The 21,976-nt window shown below is 38.9% G+C and overlaps 1 protein-coding gene across 1 annotated transcript in view; it reads right to left on the reverse strand.

Moving 5' to 3' along the window:
* ALS2 (alsin Rho guanine nucleotide exchange factor ALS2) overlaps positions 1–21,976 on the reverse strand; it is a 58,302-nt gene continuing 36,326 nt past the window's right edge. Inside the window, exons 13-34 of the mRNA XM_081095391.1 lie at positions 21,638–21,800; positions 19,358–19,489; positions 18,819–18,947; positions 17,916–17,986; positions 17,457–17,523; positions 16,924–17,126; positions 16,744–16,809; positions 15,643–15,741; positions 14,994–15,158; positions 13,579–13,690; positions 13,294–13,371; positions 12,030–12,163; positions 10,734–10,901; positions 8,832–8,949; positions 8,539–8,696; positions 6,645–6,767; positions 6,024–6,200; positions 5,095–5,140; positions 4,594–4,655; positions 3,914–4,063; positions 3,583–3,679; positions 1–1,242 (exon numbers count right to left, since the gene is read on the reverse strand). Coding sequence (XP_080951517.1) covers positions 1,204–1,242; positions 3,583–3,679; positions 3,914–4,063; positions 4,594–4,655; positions 5,095–5,140; positions 6,024–6,200; positions 6,645–6,767; positions 8,539–8,696; positions 8,832–8,949; positions 10,734–10,901; positions 12,030–12,163; positions 13,294–13,371; positions 13,579–13,690; positions 14,994–15,158; positions 15,643–15,741; positions 16,744–16,809; positions 16,924–17,126; positions 17,457–17,523; positions 17,916–17,986; positions 18,819–18,947; positions 19,358–19,489; positions 21,638–21,800 — 2,557 coding nt within the window. The 3' untranslated portion in view covers positions 1–1,203. The remainder of the gene's footprint in view (positions 1,243–3,582; positions 3,680–3,913; positions 4,064–4,593; positions 4,656–5,094; positions 5,141–6,023; positions 6,201–6,644; positions 6,768–8,538; positions 8,697–8,831; positions 8,950–10,733; positions 10,902–12,029; positions 12,164–13,293; positions 13,372–13,578; positions 13,691–14,993; positions 15,159–15,642; positions 15,742–16,743; positions 16,810–16,923; positions 17,127–17,456; positions 17,524–17,915; positions 17,987–18,818; positions 18,948–19,357; positions 19,490–21,637; positions 21,801–21,976) is intronic.

The following is a 21,976-nucleotide window of genomic DNA, read 5'->3' on the forward strand; positions in this document are numbered from 1 at the left end:
TAAAGATGAATGTCTTTTATTATGAAAATTGCTGTTACATTACAGCCACCATTCCAAAACAGTATTTTAATAAACACTCGTCTTGATTATAAAGTAGAGCAAAAACCATGATCCTGTTTGTTAGCATCTGCTGATGTTTAACATAAATCAGGACACTCCGTACGCTCCCCACGTGCGCAGGTGAGATGAGGAAGAGCACCTATGTTATCCAAACAGCTACTAGTGTTACTTGTACAGTATAAACCCACCACTTACAACATAAAAAAAGCAAAACACTACGATGTTGAGGTGTCACAATACTTGTGAGATGGGAAAAGCCGAGCGCGTTTCCTTTTTCTTCCCCCGTGAGGCACAGGGACGCACACTAGGTCAGGGACAGATGCAGGGCTCCGCTTCCCTGTCTCCTAGTCTTTGCTCCACCGCAGCCTGCATGCAAAAGCCTTCGCCTCATTCCCAGGCCTCAGGCACAGCCTTTGCCTGTGGACAGGGGAGGATCCGCAGCAGCTCAGGGTCAGTGTTGGAGTCCAGTGTATTCAGCCTGTAGCACTCACTGTAAGGAAACCGAGGACAAGATTCCTATGTTCTTTTACTCAGGAGGCAGAATACACTCCTATTTGGACACGATCCTTGTTTGGGGCTGGAATTTGTTGGTCATTATATTGAACCTCTCTCCTATGATGAATACCCTGGTGGAAAGGCTTAGAAAAAGTTAAAACTGCAGTTTAAAAGTTCCTCTTGCCCCTGTCTCAGCAAAGCAGCAGGATGCACTCAGGATTGCAGGGAACCCAGGAAGGCAGAGTGTGGTAACCGTCGTTTCGAGAACAATCTGCTCCTTGCAAAAGGGTCTGGGGTAACTGCAGGCAAACCAGAAACTCAAAAATGTCCATCGACGTCCTGAACGTGAGAACCTTCCTGACGGTGTGGAGCAGCGTACCCTTCGCCAAAGGAAGGGATGTCCTCTTTCTTCAAACAGTAGTAGATGGGACTGGTCCAATCTGAATTCTACCTCCTTTTCGATCTTCCCTTTAAACTGTACAGTCTTTTCCTCTGGGCTCAGAGCTCTGATCATTAGTAAGGCTCAGAAATAACCAAAATAACACAACATCCTAACTTCAAGACCATTCTTTTTTGCCACTACAGGAAGGTGCCAGATGGTGCTATAAGACTCTGTAGAGATAATCCAGTTGTTAGCTGTTACGCAACCTAGTTAAGCTTCTCACGCTGGATCTGGTAGTAACATGCCTGAAAAAAATAAAAACAATTTCAAAATTTACTTTGAAAGAAATTACATAAACATAGCAACACACATGGGACTAAAGAAAGAAAATCCCTTATTCATTCTGATGGCCCAATAAAATCAGTTGCTTTCATTTTCCCTGTTCTCTTCCAGTCTCCGATCCAATGTCTATATTGCCTAGCTATAATTAATAGAAATATAATTTTATGCATTTCCCTCTAATTAAAAAAAAAAACACAAAACTTTTTACAAGCTGTATAATATTCTTCACTAAGTAATACTATAATTTGCTAAGCCACTATTAATTGGACATTTAGAGAATGCTGCTCATTATAAGATACACAAATAACCATGATCAGAATCATCATGTTTGGCAAACATGCAGATTAAGCATCATTCCACACCTATGAGTCAGAATTTCTAGGAACATTTTAAAAAAGCATCCCTTGGTGATTCTGAAAGTATCCTGGCCTGTGAGTTACACTACAAACACCACCTCATCCAAATAATACATAATGTTCCCCGTTCTTTAATTATAAATCTCCAGGCGTAGGACTACTCAAACTCACAAACATTTTTGATGTTGTTGACATCAATGTTAATAACAGCTGTTTTCCAAAAGGGTGACTAATGTAAGTGTAATAATTCAGTTTCTTCCTTGGTGATGTTTTGAGATGCTCTTCAATAACATAGGTAATAAGTCATTGGTGGTCAGTATCTTCCCCAGTTCCTACCACCCTTTTTTAGTTTATTTAATAAAAATGGTATTTCAGTTGAAAAGTTAAAACATTAACCCAATGCAGAAATCTGACATTAAATTCTAGTTTTCCCCCTCATTTTAATGTCTGCCTTTCCTTCTTTCTCCCCTTTTCTATCTTTAACCCTAAAGCACTTGTAATTTGCAATATTGGTGATTTCACCTGATTCCACTCTCCTTCCAAAATTCTTAGTGAGCTATCCCATGACTTTACCATTTATTTATTTATTTATATTTTTAAAATATATTTTATTGATTTTTTACAGAGAGGACGGGAGAGGGATAGAGAGTTAGAAACATCGATGAGAGAGAAACATCGATCAGCTGCCTCCTGCACACTCCCTACTGGGTATGTGCCCGCAACCAAGGTACATGCCCTTGATCGGAATCAAACCTGCGACCCTTGAGTCCGCAGGCCGACGCTCTATCCACTGAGCCAAACAGGTTAGGGCGACTTTACCATTTATTAAGTAAACTTCTCGTTTCCATTTTTTTGTCTGATGTTTCCATTTTTATATGTGAAGTTTTCATTATAATGTCTATATGGGAGCTATCCCTTCCACTTAGTTGTCTATTCCTGTAACAGTGATATACTATCTTAATTATTATAATTCTGTAACATTTTACTAACTGGAAGAGTGGGTCTATTCTCCCTCTCTTTTTTCAGAAGAGTTTTTGTCATTTTCTTTCTGTTGTTCTTCCAATAAACTTCAGAATGATTCTACTGCAGTCCAAGAAAAATTGAGGTGGGGGAAGCAAAATGACTTTCAACAATCCCTAGAGAGCCCAGATCAGAGAACCTCATTTATACCTACTGGCTACAGTAATACATGGCGGGAAAGAAGATGCTATTCTTATTCATTCTCTACATACTGCCTGCTGGTTTTACCTTAGTTCCACTAAACAGCTTGGATACTTTTTTAGACACTATGAATCCTTCTGTTTCTTCTCTAGAAATACATTTATATAGATGCTCTACATTTATAAAACTTTGAATTATCAATTTATAGGGAGATTGGGTGATGAATAATTTGCTTTAATATTTTAGAGAATAATTGACTGATGGGTCAATCTCCTTAATATATTATCATATTTTAAAATATTAACAACTAGAGGCCTGGTGCACGAGATTTGTGCACTGGGGGGCAGGGGGTAGGGGTGGGTGGGTAGGGGGAGAGGTTCCTTCAGCCCAACCTGCGCCCTCTCACAGTCCGGACCCCTCACTCCTTACTGATCCACCTGCAGCAGAGGCGGGAGAGGCTCCTGCCACCACCACTGTGCTCACTAGCCAGGAGCCCAGCTTCTGGCTGAGCAGAGTTCCCCCTGTGGGAGCTCACTGACTACCAGGGGGAAGCTCCTGAATTGAGCATCTGCCCCCTGGTGGTCAGTGCACGTCATAGCAATCGGTTATTCTATTGTTCGGTCAATCTGCATATTAGGCTTTTATTATATAAGAAGATATGTGCTCTAACGGCACTTAATGTTTGCATTAAACTCATATAAAGAAGAAAACTGGCTAATTACAGATCTGTAATATGGTAATTGAAGGGTAGATTTTAAGGTAGTATTAAATAACACCTATACTTACCTTCAAGGTGGTGAACATTATGCCCTGTTCCCCATGTTGAAGATATGGGTCCATTAGATCCTCAATGAGATGTACCTCAGAGCCTAAATTCCTAATCCTGCCCAACGAGAAAAAGATACTGAATCATTTCTTGTACATCTGCCTTCTGAATCTATTTGAGGGGGAAAGAAAGAATAGCTCGACAAAGAGGTAATGACATAGTGGAATGGTTTAATAGAAATAGAATTTTTGTAGTGGGGGGAGCATATTCCTGTCATCAGTTCAAAAAAAGCAAAAGGCATACATGTTAAAATGAGTGGTCACTAACATTAAAGTCAGAAAGACTGGTCACCTGGCCCGTAGCACCACATATAAGAAAACAGGAAACAGGTCGTCCATGGACCACAAGAAGTCTTCCTGCAGAGACGCCAGCACGCCCTGAGAGATCTCCTCGAAAGTCTGCTGGATGACTTTCAGTTTGTCTGATGGGGTAAACGTTGTGCTGTTGGGGGAAAAAAAGACAAAAATATACCTGGTAATTTTCTTACTGGAGCCATTTGTTATTCATTTTTTGAGAGTATTCCCTCCTGAGGTACATCAGGCACAATGAGTCGTTGGAAGGGGTGACCTCTGTAACCCAATGGTTCTGAGAAAAGAAGCTTCCAACTATCTACGATTCACCTGGAAGAGTTCACTAAGTCACACGTCATCTCCTTTCACCAAGTGGATCTTATTTTCATATTATGTGCTCTTCTCTGAGGAAGTATAGCTAATTTCCATTTGGCTAAAGATGTGATTATACAGGTAAGTTTCTGGGTAGGCGCTCCACTTTTGACAATACAAGGGCTTTGTAGAGTGAAAGGTAACAGAATGTCTCAAAAGAGCCTTTCTTATCTCCTGGCTGTTTTTACAACATCTAGGAGGGGAGGGAGGGGCGCTTGGAGCTTAAGTAAAAATAAGATCTCATTAATATCTTAATAGACTAACCACTACTTTGATTTATGTGTTTTTTCCCAACAAATAAGAGATTACCTGATCTGCTGTAGACATTCCACGGCTGAGGCAAAACAAGCATCTTTTGTGGTTGGCAAAACCTGCAAAAAGAGTATTTATGAAGCTCAATGAGAAAAGCTATTTTTTAAAAAAATATATCTTTATTGATTTCAGAGAGAAAGGGAGAGGGAAAGAGAGATAGAAACATCAATGATGAGAGAGAATCATTGATTGGCTGGCTCCTGCACGTCCCCTAATGGAGATCAAGCCCACAACCCAGGCATGTGCCCTTGCCCGGAATCGAACCTGGGACCCTTCAGTCCGCAGGCCGACGCTCCATCCACTGAGCCAAACCAGTTAGGGCAGAAAAGCTATTTTTTACTGTAATAATAAAACAATACCGATGGCAGAGTGCAGGTCTTTGGTGAATAATTCATGCTTGGGTACTATTCTACCAACGTAAGGTGGAAATTTCTAGTATCTCAAATCCCCCATTCCAAAGAAAAGCACAGTTGCTAAGGAAACTAAAATCTACTATACCTTTTTAGTCTCTCCAAGGATTGACAAGGTCACTGGCCAAAATTTCCTGCAATGGAATCCATCCTTTGTTAATACAAGTTGTTACTTATGGTAAATTAATCACCATAAAAACAGGTGATGGCTATATTGGCTTTCCTGTCCCCATTTAAAATAACTGTACCACAGACAGGTCAAGTTTTAATAAACATTCCAGAAGTAATTTAAGGTCTATCATGTCCCTTATGGATCTGTTATTCTATACTCTAAAATCCTTATATATTATGAATATGACCTAACAATGGCCAAAATATTTCCTTTACTCAGTCTCATTTATCTCATTTTTACTATTAAATTACTCTCCACTGAAAAGATTTACTTTCCAATTCAGGTTTAGTCTCTTTTTTGATAGCACAAATATATAATTATTGGGCGTTGGGGTAATCAGCCTTATTACAGCATCAGAAAGCATAATCACTTAGTATTCTCCTGGAATAACAAGAAACAATGCCTTTCAAAAAAAGAGCACTTTGAAAACTTTTAAATGAGTAATTATGTATAGGGGAGAAGGAACAAGAAGAGAAGGAAGCATGCCCAAGACTGAATACAATTAGGTTTTTAAAAAAATATGAATGTATATATATTTTGCTTTAAAAACTGCAAAATATCAGGTACGATAACTTAAATGTATATAATTTGATATATATATATATATATAAAGCATGCACACACACAAATAAAAAATACGTTCTAAAGAACAATGGGGTCCATACCCATCTTCAAAAATAAAGATTGTTAAATATCACTATTTTGTGAAATAAGACAGATACGCAAATAAGTGAATAAACTGTAAATTGTATATATAATTAGATATCAAAGTACTCAATTCCTGATAATGGTATTTCCATTTTAAATTAAAACCACTTGATTCCACTCATAACTGCTGTACGTACCTCTGCACCCCAAGGAAGCCCAGCAGAGCAATATCTGGCTGCTTGTTCAGTCGCAGAACACACTCCCAGTAAACATCCTCCTCACGGTCGTTCTCCAGGGCATAGAGCATGAACAGTGGTGGGTAGAGCCGAGGCAGGAGCACGGGAAGCAGCAACCCAGAACTGGTTACCACGTAACTACAAACAGTGGAGTGAGAGGGAGAATCATTCCTGTTAAAACTCAATGCAGAATCAAAGTTGAAAGTAGAGATGGGAAATTCTGAGGAAAGGAGCAGATTACTCTACTTTTAATTTGGAGTTCACATGAGGAGCTTAGCCCCTGAGTTTGGTCTTGGACCAACTGTGAACTCTTTTTGTAACTCAGAAAATCTAACTGGAAACCCACGTGGTTTCCACTGTGAGATGATTTCTCGGTGATTATTCTAGGTCAGCATGAGGTGCCTCTCCCCAGCAGCCTTTGTGCCCAGTCATTTGCGGCTGCACTTTCATGAACTTGAGAGAGATCACCTGTCCAACCACATCACTTTAGAAATGAGGAAGCTGAGATTGAGAGAAACCATCTTTTCTGGCGTCATTTGGCCGCCACCCCCTTTCTTCACTATCTCCACCAAGTCCATTTACCCCGGCTCTGGGGATTCGGATCTGGAATCTGACTTCCCAGTGCAGAAGGATTTCCTTTCTGTGGGCAGAGGCGCGGAGAGAGGAATGGTGCTGCCCTCTTCAGGAAGCTCGGGAAATAAAAACCTAAGGAGTAATAAAACACATAATTACAGAATTACACCTCCAGAGAGGCTGAAAGAGTAAAAACATATTCCCATTATCTAATCTATTTAAGGACCCATGAAGTCAAACTTTTTATCAACTAAATATTTTAGTTGTCTGAGCTTCTTAACTGATGCTTCTCACAGAATAAAATTAAAAGTGCCGATAATGAATAATACCACTAAAAATCTTCATGTGCTATGGCTTTTTCCTGTCTAGTTATTTAAGAATGAAGAATTCCGATCTTTATGTTTCTTTTATTGGAAAATCCAATCTGAGGTCAATCTGTATAAACTCTTCAAGCAGAGACCATTATTCTCAGAGTATAAATAAGTATCAGTGGAAACTAAATGTCCAACGTTAAGGAAAAAATGAAAACTCAATTATTATAAAATTTAAAAAACTTTTTCATTGAATTTATTGGGGTGGCAATGGTTAATAAAATTATATAGGTTTCAGGTAGAAATTTTCAATATTTATATGAAAAGCCAAGTTGCTGAAAAAAATCTTCAAGTGATTAAACTGCCAAATTGTTGAGGATTTTTTTCTAGGCTCTGAATTTGCCCTACATTTTATCTCCAATTTCAAATGGTAGGTTTTACCAAGAACAAGTTTATTGTCCTCTTTATTTTTATAGACTTTAACTGTGACCCTTGCTCTTTAAGACAGTCTGCAATCTTCTCTATTTTTGTAGACTTATCCCCCTAATTTTATAGTTGGTAAAGCTAATGAAGGTCAGGAAACTTATCTTTATTATACCCTTGCTAATGTCAGAGCGGAAATACTCACAACCCAGTGGTCTTTTAGATCACAATGCCCCTAAAAGCTGAAACATTTCCACATATATTTAAGAAAGTTTTCTGGGACAAACTGATAAACTTTTGCATAATTATTTCAACATAATATTTTGTTGGCTTACACCCAGTAAATGATCTTGAATGTCACTAGTTCCAGATTTGCTTACTGCCTTAAAACTTTCCAAAAATGCTTACTCGCCCACTTTCTAACCTCCTTCAGAGTCTCTGTTCAGATATTACCTTATTAGTCAGGCCTCCTTGACCTTCTGTTAAACGGCAGCATCTTACCCCAGCCCCATCCTCTTTCCCGGTCGTTCATATTGTATATTTTATCTACTCTTTTCCCACTACAATGTAAGCTCCAGGACAATACAGATTTCAAAAAAGTTTTGTGTGTGTTGTTTTATTCTGATAAATTCCCCCAGGAGCTAGAATCGTGGCTAACACAGAGATGCCCTTGATAAATATTTGTTGAGCAAATGAACAAAGATGATACTGTTGTCAAGGAACAGGACATAAATACTCAGGGACAAAACTTCATGTTAGACTTTATCTTCTTTGTGATGGTACCTAGAGATGAAATCCAAACAAGACTACTCTATTTCATACCAAAATTACAGTTAAATAACACATTTATTTTAGCCTTCTATTATACTAAATGAGTAAGTATAATATACTTAAGAAAGACATAAAAGAAATTAATTCACAATGGCAAAGGTTCTTCTTTTTTTATATTTATAGCATAAACATAAAAGTAAAAATGTACTTTCGTGATTCAATCTATTTAAGGATCTCTGGCACAAAACCATTTTCTTGATGAATAGTTTCTCTGATAAAGGAAAACATTAATGATTCTTCACAAAGTTGTAATCTCTAGATTCAGGGCAAAGATACCCAAACATGAGTATAAACCAGTATTCCACAACTTGCCACCTTTTCATGGAAAGATCTCTTACCTCACCAGCTGGAAAATTCGCTTAAGGTAGGACTTAATCTCCTTCACAGCCTCCTGCAGTAGCCGGCGGTTGGCCCCCACACCCACGTACGTCATTCTGTACACAGCAACCAGCGTCTCCACGAGCCTGCCCAGGGGGTGCAGTGGAGTGTCACAGGCCTGAGCAGGGAGAGAATTAACAGAAGAAATACAGAGAGGACTAAGACAAAAATGAGCAGCGAGTAGATAGGGATGATACTTGTGGTTTTACATCATTAATCCACAAGCCCAGAGCAATTTTGACTCTAGTTTTACCTTTATTAGATATTTCTTGATGTCATCATATTTCTCCACTGAGAAGGCACCAACATGCTGAGGAATGAATTCCAAACTCTCTAGTGTTTGAGTCTGTGAACGACTTAGTATCTCTGGACTATAAAAGGGAAAAGAAAGCGTCTTGTGAATTTCACATCAAGAAAGCAAGATGATTGTAATGTGCACGTAAAACACGGTTTGACAACTAAAGGATAAAATGGAGGGTCCAGAACAGCGTCTGCCCCAAATGAGCACATATACGGCAACTGACCTGCTATTAAGTTATGTAACAGTCATTCAAAGCAGCATTTAAGGTTACTTCATAACAACAAGAAATTAAAGAAGATTTTACTCCACCATAAACCATGGTGTTGGAAGATACTATGTCAGCCTGAAGAGAAAACTGGTGATAGATTTGTCAGTGATGAGAGAAAAATGGAGTAAAAGGGAAAGGGAGAGCGAAGGAAAAAAGAAATCAAATCAGAGGGCAAAGGAAGAAAGAAAAATGAGTTCAAGAAGTAAGGAGATAATGAGGATGCTACAGCAGGTGGTGAGGCAAGCACATTATGGGTAAAGGGAAGCTCTGCACCAAGAGGCTAAGACCAAACACACTACTTATAATCGGCAGAAATGTTAGGTAATGGCGCTCTATCATTAGATTATAACCAATCAGAAAATAGAAACAATACACAATCATTATTTTTACACTATTTTAGAGATACAAATAAGATATGGTTTTATATAAAAGTTCATTCGTCCTCACTCCTTGGGAACATTCAACAACAGCTCATCAAGGTTCACTGGAGGCCTAAAGTGTCAATGCCCACAGTAACAGGCTGACAGTGAGGGCTGGCCATCTGCAGCACACACAAGGGCAAGCCCAGTTTTAGTCAATTCTGGGAGTTTCTATTTCTTCTACTGATGGAGTAGAGGGTAAAAATCATGACCTTCATGAATGAAACACTATAATCAATTCCCATTTATCCCAAATACAGAAAAAAAGACCCAAATGCTCAGCAATGCTTATGGAAGTTACTCGCTAAGTTAAAAAATAAGGACATGAAAAAGGGCAGATGGAGAAAAGAAAAGCAGGAGAAAAGGATAAGAAAAAGTAGAAAAAGAGCCCGGCTGGTGTGGCTCAGTGGTTGAGCATCGACCTATGAACCAAGAGGTCATGGTTCGATTCCAGGTCAGGGCTGGAGCCCCAGTGTGGGGCGTGCAGGCGGCAGCCACATTAATGATTCTCTCTCATCATTGATATTTCTATCTCTCTCTCCCTCTCCCTTCCCCTCTGAAATCTATAAAACATATATCTTTTTTAAAAAGAATTTCCTCAAGACTTTTAGCTCTTGCGAGCTTCCCGTCATGGCTTCTCAAGCAGCTGGCATTGCCCTGCCACAGAAGTAGTGGAGGCTGGAGCGTGAGAAAATGGAGGAGAGAGAGCAAGCCCAGTGTACCTCCTCTACTCTCTCTGAGCTTCAGGAGTCTCTTTTTCGCATCTTGAGCCAAAGCAGAGGGTTTTTTCTGGATCTCTGTCAATCTACAGTAACATAGTGCCTGCCTCAAGGTTTCAGGTTACACTGTGTTCAGGCTGAGGGATATTTACCTTTAAAAACCTATAAACTCATGACTGGTTCAATGGTCCTTTGAACTCAGATGTTCTTCCCCAGTACACTAGCTGATATTTACTTTTCAGTTTTCAAATAGCTAGCCATGTATTCGGTGTGGGTTTTATAGCTGAGTTCAGGAGAAGATAAGGGGGGGGGGGGGATGTTTTATCACCATTGACTTTTAAATTAAATTCTATTTTTAAGGTCAGTGTGGCAAACCTTGACTACCCGTGGGTTTTAAGTTTCATCTTCCTCCCATGCTCTGCCCTGTGCTGGGCAGGCATTCACCCACCTGTCTCTGTGTTGGCGCCGGTTGGCAGTCAGGGCCACAGCAATATTTTCCCATGCTTTCCAAACTTCCCCTTGGCCTGGACTTTCACAGCCCAGCTGATGCCAACATTCATCAAACACTGCTTTCCACTTCTCATCAGCCGGCACGGCCAGATTTCCTAGTTTCCTGCTATAAAAAGTCATACCACGCTTTTATTAATCACCTTTTTTTGTGCAAAAATTCTAAAAAGAAACTAATACACAATTGGGAGTGCTTCTGAGACAAAACTGCCTAGATTTGATGGTGGTTCTATTTTAAAAACACTGAATAAAAATTGTAAAGAGATGGTTTTTAACTACTTAATGTTCATCAGACACTAAAGACTATGAATTGTTAAGTACAAAGCACACAGAATGGATTCCTTTGCTTTCTCCATTTATACAGAGTTGATTTTGTAAAGGTGATTCCTGTTAAAACAAGGACTTTCTGTGCTTTGCTCAACTCATGATAGGAATGGTGAAATGAGTGGAATATTGGGTTCTAATAATACTCTAAGAATAAACATGTATCAAGTTCCCATCAGAACAAAGAATCTGAGATGCTACCAAAATACAAAAACAAAGCTAAAGCTGGAATCAATAAAGGAAAATATACACATGCCAAAAACTTGTCAGGAGAACATAATATAACTTAGAGACTCAGATTTTAACTTTCTTTTCCATGTGTGCAGAGTATACTATTTCACTTGTTATATGTATACATGCCTGATCTTTATTTTCCAAATCAAATTGTGTAAGGGTTCCATTTAAGAATGCCCTCTCTTAATCAACTGGGACACCTGCACCATTAACAGTAGTATTATTCCCACATACAAAACTTTTATTTTAAACTTCAGTACTCTAAGGCTTTAATCTAAACCAGGGGTCCTCAAACTTTTTAAACAGGGGGCCAGTTCACTGTCCCTCAGACTGTTAGAGGGCTGGACTATAGTTTAAAAAAAAAACTATGAACAAATTCCTATGCACACTGCACATATCTTATTTTGAAGTAAAAAACCAAAATGGGAACAAATACAATATTTGTATTTGCATGTGGCCCGCGGGCCGTAGTTTGAGGACTCCTGATCTCAACCAAGACTTTAGATTTAGCTATCCATAGGAGCGTCAGTTGACAATTCAAGGTTATACTTTGTTAAAAAAAAAAAAAAAAAGAAACCTTCAAAACCTTGTTCTACATTTAAAATATTAACCAGCTTTGATAAAAGCAAGACAGCCAAAAACATTCATAATTAATCCAGAATTAACATTAATTACTCACAAAACTTTGGGTTTGTCTTTATCACTCTCATACAGACTAGGCTTGAAGTAAGTTCCAGTGATTTTTATGCCAGATCCCCATTCTCCACTAAAATAACCTTCAATGTAATCTCCATTTGGCATAGTCAGTGTTCCCTAGGTAAAGTTAGAGAAAATGTGGAATTAGAAAAAGTATTTTCAATTTAAAAAATCAAGAGAAAAAACAGCACCAAATGGTTAACATTTCCCTTTTTAACTTACTCTTTACCAACCCCCAATTCTTTTCTTTTAGTTGTGTGTATATGCATGTGCAAAAAGAGTATGTGAAAATAAACCCTGTTAAAAAAAAAAAACACTCACAGAAAAAAATTGGTAAAATATTTTCAGCTGAATGAAAAGAACACACAATTTATACAAATGCATGGGGCGCTGACAAAAGAGTGCTCAGAGGCAAATTTATAGCATGTGAAAATATGCTCTAATGACATATAACATCATTAGTCTTAAGAGAAATGCAAATTAAAATCACAAGATAACACTTCATATCCACTAGAATGTCAAAAAAGGAAAAAAAAGCAGAAAATAAAAAATATTAACAAAGACATGGAGAAATTAGAACCCTCATACAATGATGGGGGGAATACAAAATGCTGTAGCCACTTGGGAAAACAATTTGGTAATTTCATAATATGTTAATTATCAATTTACCATACAACTCAGCAATTACACTCAAAGGCATCTACCCAAGAGAAATAAAAACATACGTTTACACTAAAATTGGAAATAATAGAATGCCCATTAACTGCTGAAGAAAGAGATAAACAAAATGTGGTTTTGGAATACTATTCAGCAATAAAAAGGAATGAAGTACTGCATGTGCCTGGGTTGCGGGTTTGATCCCCAACCACAATCGGGGTACATGCGGGAGGCAACTGATCAATGTGCCTCTTTCACATCAATGTTTGAGGGAAAACCTCAAAAACACGGCTATTAAGAACCCACACAGAAGGGACCACGAGTGGTATGATCCTATTTATATGCAGGCAAACTTACAGAGTAATAGAGTCCACTAGAGGTTCTTTGGGGTGGGTTAGAAATGAGGGGTGACTTTAGATGGGCAGGAGATGGTCATGAAAATGCTCCAAAACTGGATTGTGGTGATGGTTGTACAACTCTTACTAAAAATCATTGAAACAGGTGAATTTTATGAAGTTAGCCTTTTTAAAAAGTCAAGGAAAATGAGTAGCACTGTATTAGAGAGAGAGAGAAGGAAGTTAGTTTCCAACCTTTCCATTAAGAGTCCAGTCATCAGAAAATTCTCCCTCATAGATCGTATCATCTTCAGAAAGCAAAACCCCATTTCCCTAGGGAAAGAAACAAGACAAAAATCACAATACATAAAATGCAGATAACTTGGGAGTACATGCAGTCATATTCCCTAAAGCCTTACATACTTTTAAAGACAAGAAAAATAGTACTAAGAAGGTAGAACATTAATAAATAATTTTAAAAGTTAATAACATAGGAGTTTAAAAAAGTCCATAGTAACTATGTGTAAAGATGCCACTCACCATCATTTTATTAAGGTGAAAGTTGCCTTCATAGTATAATCCAAACTGGGTAACTACCACACCATTCCCTTGACATACATCATCTTGCCACATTCCCATGTACTTTTCCCCCCTTCATAGAAAGAGAAAAGAAAAATCAATGATAAAGATGAGGTGGGAAAAAACAATCATCACATGAAAGATACCAAGCATCACCCTAGGTGTTCAACTTTTCTAGTTCAAGTGGTTAATTCCATCGCCTCAAACATGAGACCATGCGATAGCAAAAGGCATCTTCCTCAGAGCAATGTTCTTTCAGGGATTAACTATCAGTCCACTCGACATAGATCTGCTTCTACTCCATGGACATCCACGATAACTTTAAAATATATCACTATTCAAAATGTGATAGGCAAACTCAAACCTACGCAGCTTTTTATTACCCAAAAGTTTAGTAACCAAAAAAAGAGAGAGAAAAAAGAAATGAGGTTTATCATACAAGAAGGCTCATGCTTCACCTACTCAAACTTAGAGAAATCTTACTAATCTCCACTAAACAGACAAAATAAGTACAAACTCCTTATTAAATAAGCATGGATTTTAGGAATAACAGCAAACTTTTTTTTTTGTTAATCCTCATCCCAGGCTATTTTTTCTATTGATTTTTTTTTAGAGTGTGGAAGGCAAGGGGGGTGGATGGAAGAGAGAGAGAAACATCAATGTGAGAGAGGCACATTAATCAGTTGCCTCTCACACGTGCCCTGACCAGGGTTGGGGATCAAACCCACAACCCAGGCATATGCCCTTGACTGGGAATTGAACCTGCAACCTATTGGTCACAGGCTGACACTCTAACCACTGAGCAACTGGCCAGGGCAACAGCAAGTTTTTTAAAAATTTCACATTATGACAACAACACGAAGGAAAAAGAGTACATAATTAAGTCCAAAGACAAATCAGGCCAAGTCAAATATGGAGTCAAAAGAACTGCGCACCACCCCAAGGTTTACATGAATTTAACCAAGCTTGATATCTGGGTTGTGGCATGGTGACAAGTATCTGGGAGGAAGACCTGAGCAAAAGGTACTTAGATACCATGCTAGGACTGCAAATGGAATTTCCCCTCTGTCTACTCCTATTATCTACTAATTTCATTAAAGGTTTTTCTTTGCATAATAGTTATAGCTTCTTTGAGACACTAAAAGCTTTTTATGTGTGAAGCTTTAAGAAAAATGGTACCAATGTTAATTTTGAATGACCCTGACAATATAAAGAAGTAACCTATAGTTTGGTTCACAAGTAAATGAATAAAATGATGCCTGACAAGTCTTCTTATTAAAATTTTTCTCAACACTGTCGAATTAAGACACTTAGCCTTCATAAAATCATCACTGTTTTTGGAGAAATACTTTGAGATTAGAAGCAGAATACTGTACCTTGTGATATCATCAAAGACACCATATCCTGATTTCTTATCCATTACCCATTGACCAATGAACATGCTGGGAGAAGAGGAAGTCAATTTTCCACTTCGTAGCAGACCATGACCATGACGCATGTTATCTTGAAAACAACCTTCAAACACTTCACCAGAGGCATAACTGTGGTTAAAAGGGATGGATAAACATCACATCACATTTAATTTTGATGGTTATTTTTGCAAAGTTAGGAAACTTAAAAGTATATTCATGTCTTACTGGTAATTACACCAATTTAGTTATATGATTATTTTTCACCAATCAAATCTCATTTCCAATAGGAAAATGAAATGAGTGGTCTCTGAAAGAATGATAGATTTGTCCATATTAGAGTCATATAATAAACATAAATTTATAGGCAACACATTTAGGAGAGCCTATGAGAAAGTTAGGGCTTATGAAGTTTGTACAATTTTGTTAAGAACTAAATAAAAACCTAGTATTTTCATCTTGTGATAGATGATAGGCTGAACTTTTTAAAAATCACTTTACACAGTTTCAGACATAAGAGCAGAGAAAATTTTACTCCTTGAAAATTCTGGCTACACAAACATTTAAATTTACATAGTTCTTTGAAAAAGTCCTACAACCTTTCCAATGTTATTACCTATAGACTCCCTGACCACACATCTTTCCTTCTTTCCAATGGCCCACATAATGGTCTTCTTTGCTCAGTGCTTTGTTGGGGATTCTGTATTCTCCATACCTGCCAGGAGAATGAAAAACAGCAGATACATGTATGACATAGTCACCTTTTGCATACAGACACTTGTAAACATTTTAACAAGGAGGAGAGAAGATTTACCAATAGGAGGAAAGGGGTATACGGAGTCTTGGTTTACGCCGTATCTATTACCTAAGCTACTGGGCAAATAGCAAAGGAGTGAGATATCAACCCCATTATGCAGAGAGATTAAATGTTTTATCCCAGGTCCAAGGAAAAACAGAAAATCTGTGTCCTAGGTCTATCACTACCACTTAGTAGCCACACCATCCTGGGTAAGTCCCGGTACCCTGTTCTCTCACTCGTATAATAAGGGGGGGGGGGGGGGTAAATCAGGTTATCTAAAGCCTCTTCTCATCCTAAAGTTCTAGCAAATAGGAAATTAAAAGACATCACAAAAACTTATCGCACACACACAAAATCACCTACCCGATCTAGATAATAATATTTAGTAAAATAATTACTTCTCTAACATAATACAAAATAATTCATTGCCATTAATTCATCATGTAAATATATTTAAGGATTAGAAAGCATGACAAGCTCATAAAAAAGTAATGCATTGAGTGTACCAATAGGATAATATAGAACTTAGAAGATTTTCCCTTTAGCATCTCACAGAAATTAAGATGACTTAAAACAATAGAAAGGAAAATTTCTGTATGTTCTTTGTATACAGGGGGCAGTACTATTCCAACAGTCTCACCATCAACATTGCCCAAAGTTCTCAGTCTTCACAACCAAGAAATGGAGAGAAAACACAGTCCCATTTTAACAGGTCGTTGATTCGCTCTAGGTAAATCAACGCTGCATCCTAGATTCCTAGCTTCGTGTTCACACGTCTGCATTAGAGCTTAATACATGGTATGTATTTCTGGTAAACAAAACAAAAATCTACTTGTTTTGAAAATGACTCTGAATACAAAGTAACATAACTTGTGACTGAAGTTGAATTTACTCTCATGTTTTACACAATTTTCTTACCCATCTTCCAAGCCATTCCTGAACGTGCCAGAATACATCTTTCCATCTGGCCACTTCAAAACCCCTCTGAAATGCATAAGCAAAGAATAATACATGTCAAGTAATGTCTCAGATAATCATTCCTTTCTCAGTAATTAGACTATCATCCTCACCCCAGGTGTAAATCTTAAACATTTTCACCTTCCATGAGGCTTCCCTGAAAACCAGCGTCCATCATAGGTTGCATCCTTCAGGCGAGGATCCTTGTAGAAAGTGTACTTAGCACTGCGTGAAATGGGTGGCTCCTGCCTCTGAATGCTGCTGCCACCTCCATAAGGTGGGTGATCAGACGCCCCTCTCAAAGCCTGATCCACAGCTTGGCTTATAGCCCGTAGCCACTTAGTCTAGGAGTAAAAAAAAAAAGTGTCAATAAGCTTAAGGCAGTAACTCATCATGCATTGCGTTAAGTCCTGCTAGCTGTCCTTGGTGTGAATAATTTTTATGCCTTCTAGTGATTTTCTTATTGAGTAATACTGACTGGCTCTTGGAATTCACTGCTATATGTTTAAAATTAAATCACATTAAAAAAAATCTGTAGTCTTAGTTTAATGAAGATTTACCACATAATTATAGATCATGAGCCAAACAAGAAACACCTGTATCTCATTTTTTCTATCATAAGAGACAGGAATATCGAAGTCAAAGATGGAAAGCACACAGCATACTGGACTCACCTTTTCCTGGGGTGTTGACGAAATGAGAGTGAACTGCTCCTCAGGTGTAGTTATCTTTAAGCCATTCCTAAAACATTCATAAGGATAAATACCAGTAGGTATGAGAGCCTGTCATGACGATTTCAGTCCTCCCACACGAAAAGCAACTTGTTTATTTCAAGAGGAGCAGAAGTCAATTAAATGTGAATGCAGCCATGGGCGGGTTTTCCTCCCAGAGTGGGAGAAGGGACACCGTTACTTTGCTCTGTGTTGAATGATGGGGATGTGAGCAACAGAGAAGCCCTCCATCACTTATGATCTGTCAGGACTGTCACAACAGCCGCTTTACTGTCTCCATGCTGGGAGGGGAAGCCTCATTATGCAGAATGGAGAGGCCTCCTGAGCCGTTTCCACAGCTAAGGGAATAGCCAGGGTGACAGAGGAGAGAGTGAGGGCAGAGGTGGGGGTGGGGACACTTACACACCACCCGCTTCTTCAGAGAGGGGCTCTGCCCAGATGGTGGCCAAAGGGAAAACATGGTGTGTGGAGAACTGAAACAAAAACATGGAGACACATCTGAGAAAGCCCATGTTCTGTGCTGCATAACCTGTTTCAAATGCTAAGTCCACATGGTGCCACTATCTCAGCCAAATAGTCCCCATAGCAAGGACCCTGTCACATGGCTGATACTCACTTTCAAGATGTAAACTAAAAAAGCTCCCTGAAATCTGGCCCATACTAGAAACGTAAGCTAAGTATTCTCTATCATTCAAGTTTCAGCGAAATCACAACAGATTTTAACACAAACTGATGGTATAATTCTATATAATAAAAGGCTAATATGCAAATAGACCGAAAGGCAGAACAACCGAACAACTGGTCACTATGACATGCGCTGACCACCAGGGTGCGGAACATGCGGGCATTGGCCCTGGAGGGATGGTGAGGGGGTGCGCCAGACCAAGGCAGGGTGCTGGTCACTGTCATAGGGGCGAGCCTCTGGTGGTTACTGAAAATTCTTTGCTTCTGCACACTGCGGTCCTGCCCGGCACTCACATCTGCTGCCAGCGCTTGCCCGCTCACACCCGCAGCCGGCGCTGGAGCCGCTGCTCGCACCCATTGCCGGTGCCTGGCGCCAGTCCCGATCACTCAGCGTCATCAGCGCGTGGGAGTGGCGATGGTGGGAGCGGGGCTGCCAGCAGACAGGAGACTGGGGGGCTGGGCGGGGTCACGGAAGATGGGCTGAGACCCGCCCCTGTGCCTACCTCAGCCTCACAGCCCACAGTTCCTTTCAAGGTGCACGAATTCATGCACTGGGCCCCTAGTTAAATAAGTAGAGTACTCCATTTTTCAGTGTTTTTTAAGGTGAGGAATCCAGCCTACCTGGGCGTGGACCAGGGCATCATTAAAGAGAATGAACCAGTTCACAGAGAACCTCCCAGCATGCTGCAGAGATAAGGCTCGGTTGCTGCTCTCACACAGCAGTCGGCGCTCTGGCTTCCTTAAGGAATCCTGGAATTAAAAATAAATACAAAATCAAATCACCAAAATTACTTTAATATGCAAAGGGAAAATAAAAAATATACAAAAATACATTTAGGGAAACCTGTTGGTCCTAGCTTAGCTTGGTGTTAAACCTAAATTTAAATGCAATCCAAATATCCCATAAAATTAGCAACCAAAGGAGATGAAAAAGATTGAAACAAACAAAAGAAGGTGAGACACATGTTCAGAGAGGATTCTTAGGAATGAGGAAAGGAGATGTTTAGAACATCCATGGCTGTGGTTCTTAGACCACCCTTGAAAAGGGGTTCATTAAAGCATTCTCACCACAATGAGCGAGGAATGGAGAAAATGGTGGCAGCTGTTATGAATATGCCTGCTGTTAGCTGAGGTAATGGCAGTTGGCATGGCCTACTTACTGTCATTTTCCCAGGGAAAGTCTTCCAGAAGCCCAGTGTGTATTCTGCTTCCTTCCTTTTCCTGCCGAGATGGAGAGCAAGACACTCATAACAAGAACTGGAATCCTGCAGTTTCTGGTAGTCTGGAGACGTCTAGAGGCCAATATATCAAAGAGGGAAAATAATATAAAACAATTGTCCAGAATCTGTAGCCTCTGTGTGGTGCAGATACTTAGTATTAAATTTAGGGAGGAAATCCTGCTGGTATACTAAGTGGAGCTGAGCAAAAAGCAGAATGGTTCCAGAAAATTCTGTAACATACAGGTACGTAAGAAATAGAGAAATAACTCCAGGGGGAAAGAAACAAACACTGGTAATTATTAGTGAGTAGAGCAGCAGAAAACTCAGGATAGACTGGGAATTTCAAATGTCTTATTCTCACGTTCCCTCCGTTTTGCGTATGTGGGTTATATCTGTTGATATTTACCATATTAGAAGGTACAGTTGAGAAATAAAACTTTCTTTAATTTACTTCAAATACAGTAACATTTTATTTTTATTTTTTTTAAATATATTTTATTGATTTTTTACAGAGAGGAAGGGAGAGGGATAGAGAGTTAGAAACATCGATGAGAGAGAAACATCGATCAGCTGCCTCCTGCACACCCCCCACCGGGGATGTGCCCACAACCAAGGCACATGCCCTTGACCAGAATCGAACCTGGGACTCTTCAGTCTACAGGCCAACGCTCTATCCACTGAGCCAAACCGGTCAGGGCAGTAACATTTTATTTTTACCTTTTTATTTATTCCAGAGAGGAAGGGAGAGGGAGAGAGAGATAGGAACATCAATGATGAGAATCTTTGATCGGCTGCCTCCTGCACACCCCACATTGGGGATCGAGCCTGTAACCCAGGCATGTGCCCTGACTGGGTATCGAACTGTGACCTCTCAGTTCGTAGGTCGATGCTCAACAATTGAGCCACGCTGGCTGGGCAATACAATATTTTAAATAAAAAATAACAAATTTTCCAAAACAAAAAAAAATTTTTTAGTGAGAAAAGTGGCATTGTTCTACATTTTTTCAAATTTCTTTATCATCTGGCTTAAAAGATGATAGCTACTGCATTTAATCTTTTACAGTTGAAATATATGAAGAAAATCTTGCTTTATAAAAATATATTGTTGGGAAAGGAAGGAGTATTTTAATAGTCATTTTAAATAATTGTGGATATTCTCCTCAGAAACAGGGTAGAAGAAACAAAAAAGGTATGTGATAATGGAGTCTGTATTTTTTACATAGAACGTGGACCCTTGAGACTGGAAATAGAACAATATTACTCTTTTAACAATTCCAAGTTTTCTAGGAGGGAAGGTTTTCAATTAATTGAGGATATATTGAGGTAGTATTTGTATCTCATTGGGTTATTTGTGTAGCTCAAATCTTCATTGTTAAAACTAAGCCAGTTTGGGTTAAACTAAAGAAATCACCTACAGGACCCCGGCAGGATCAAACGAGAAAGCCTACATCAGTTCTTGGGCCACTATGGAGACTGAAATCTGTCTAGATAAGGAGACAGAGTTTAACAAGATTAAACTATACGGAACCCTGAAGTCATCATGGTTTCTCTAGAGCCCTTAACACAGGAAATGAAATGAAACTGTACATTTCAGTACAACCTCAAAGGCGAATGTCGTAGGACCAGTTTTATCATACACCCATATCCTAGAGCAGTGCTAATTTTCTAGGATTCCACCTAACTAATTTTATACAGAAAGTAGACCAGCTAACATATGACGAAATTCTGTAACACTGTGATTTCTCATAGCAGATGCCATGGTGACCTAAATACCTGGTATGAATCTACCATGAGTCCAGGACAGGTGGCAACTCCACTGCCTTACAGGTGTGTGTTGTTGATAGAGAGAGCCAGGGTTTGAAAGCTCTGTGTAACTTGTACTCAGTATGCGCTCAGTAAACTTTAACATCTATTGAATAAATAGCACTCATACTTGGCTCTCAGTTTCATAACATGAGTACAATTCATCTCAATAACATCCTGAGAGGAAACTGAATCCACCGCAAAGAAAACTAGATTTACCTACAGCTATACATTTTTCTTTCATTTCCCTGAAGAAAAATAAAGTTAATTAAACTATAGCCTAAATATTAAATTAGTGGAATTCCAGGTTGTAGAGTGGCATAATACAAACAAACAAACAAAAAAACAAACAAGCAAGCAAACAAACTATGACCCTTGGCTTCCCAAGTGTCCAAAGAGAGTATATATGGGGCTTACCACTTCAAAACAAGTAGCAAGCTTTAGCAAAACTTCTGCATAATTATGAAGCCGTCTAGTTGGCAAGAAAAACAAAGTATTCAGTATTTCTATCAACTGGATGTTTTCATCAGTCACTTCTGATAAATCTTGCAACAGCTCCTGGTTTTTATTTAAGAAATCACTGGAGGTGGAACAAAAAGAGGTTAAGTTAATCATTTTGGTAATGACACTATGCATGATAAGGAATAAAAATAGTTCACTAGATTCTACCTTTCTCAGAATGCACATTTTTAGGTGCTATGGAATAGTAGACGATAAATACAATAAAATAAGCCAGATATAATTAAAAGAGTTTCC

The sequence above is a fragment of the Myotis nattereri genome (assembly GCF_964212035.1).
Source record: "Myotis nattereri genome assembly, chromosome: 7".
In the NCBI taxonomy this organism is placed as follows: Eukaryota; Metazoa; Chordata; class Mammalia; order Chiroptera; family Vespertilionidae; genus Myotis; species Myotis nattereri.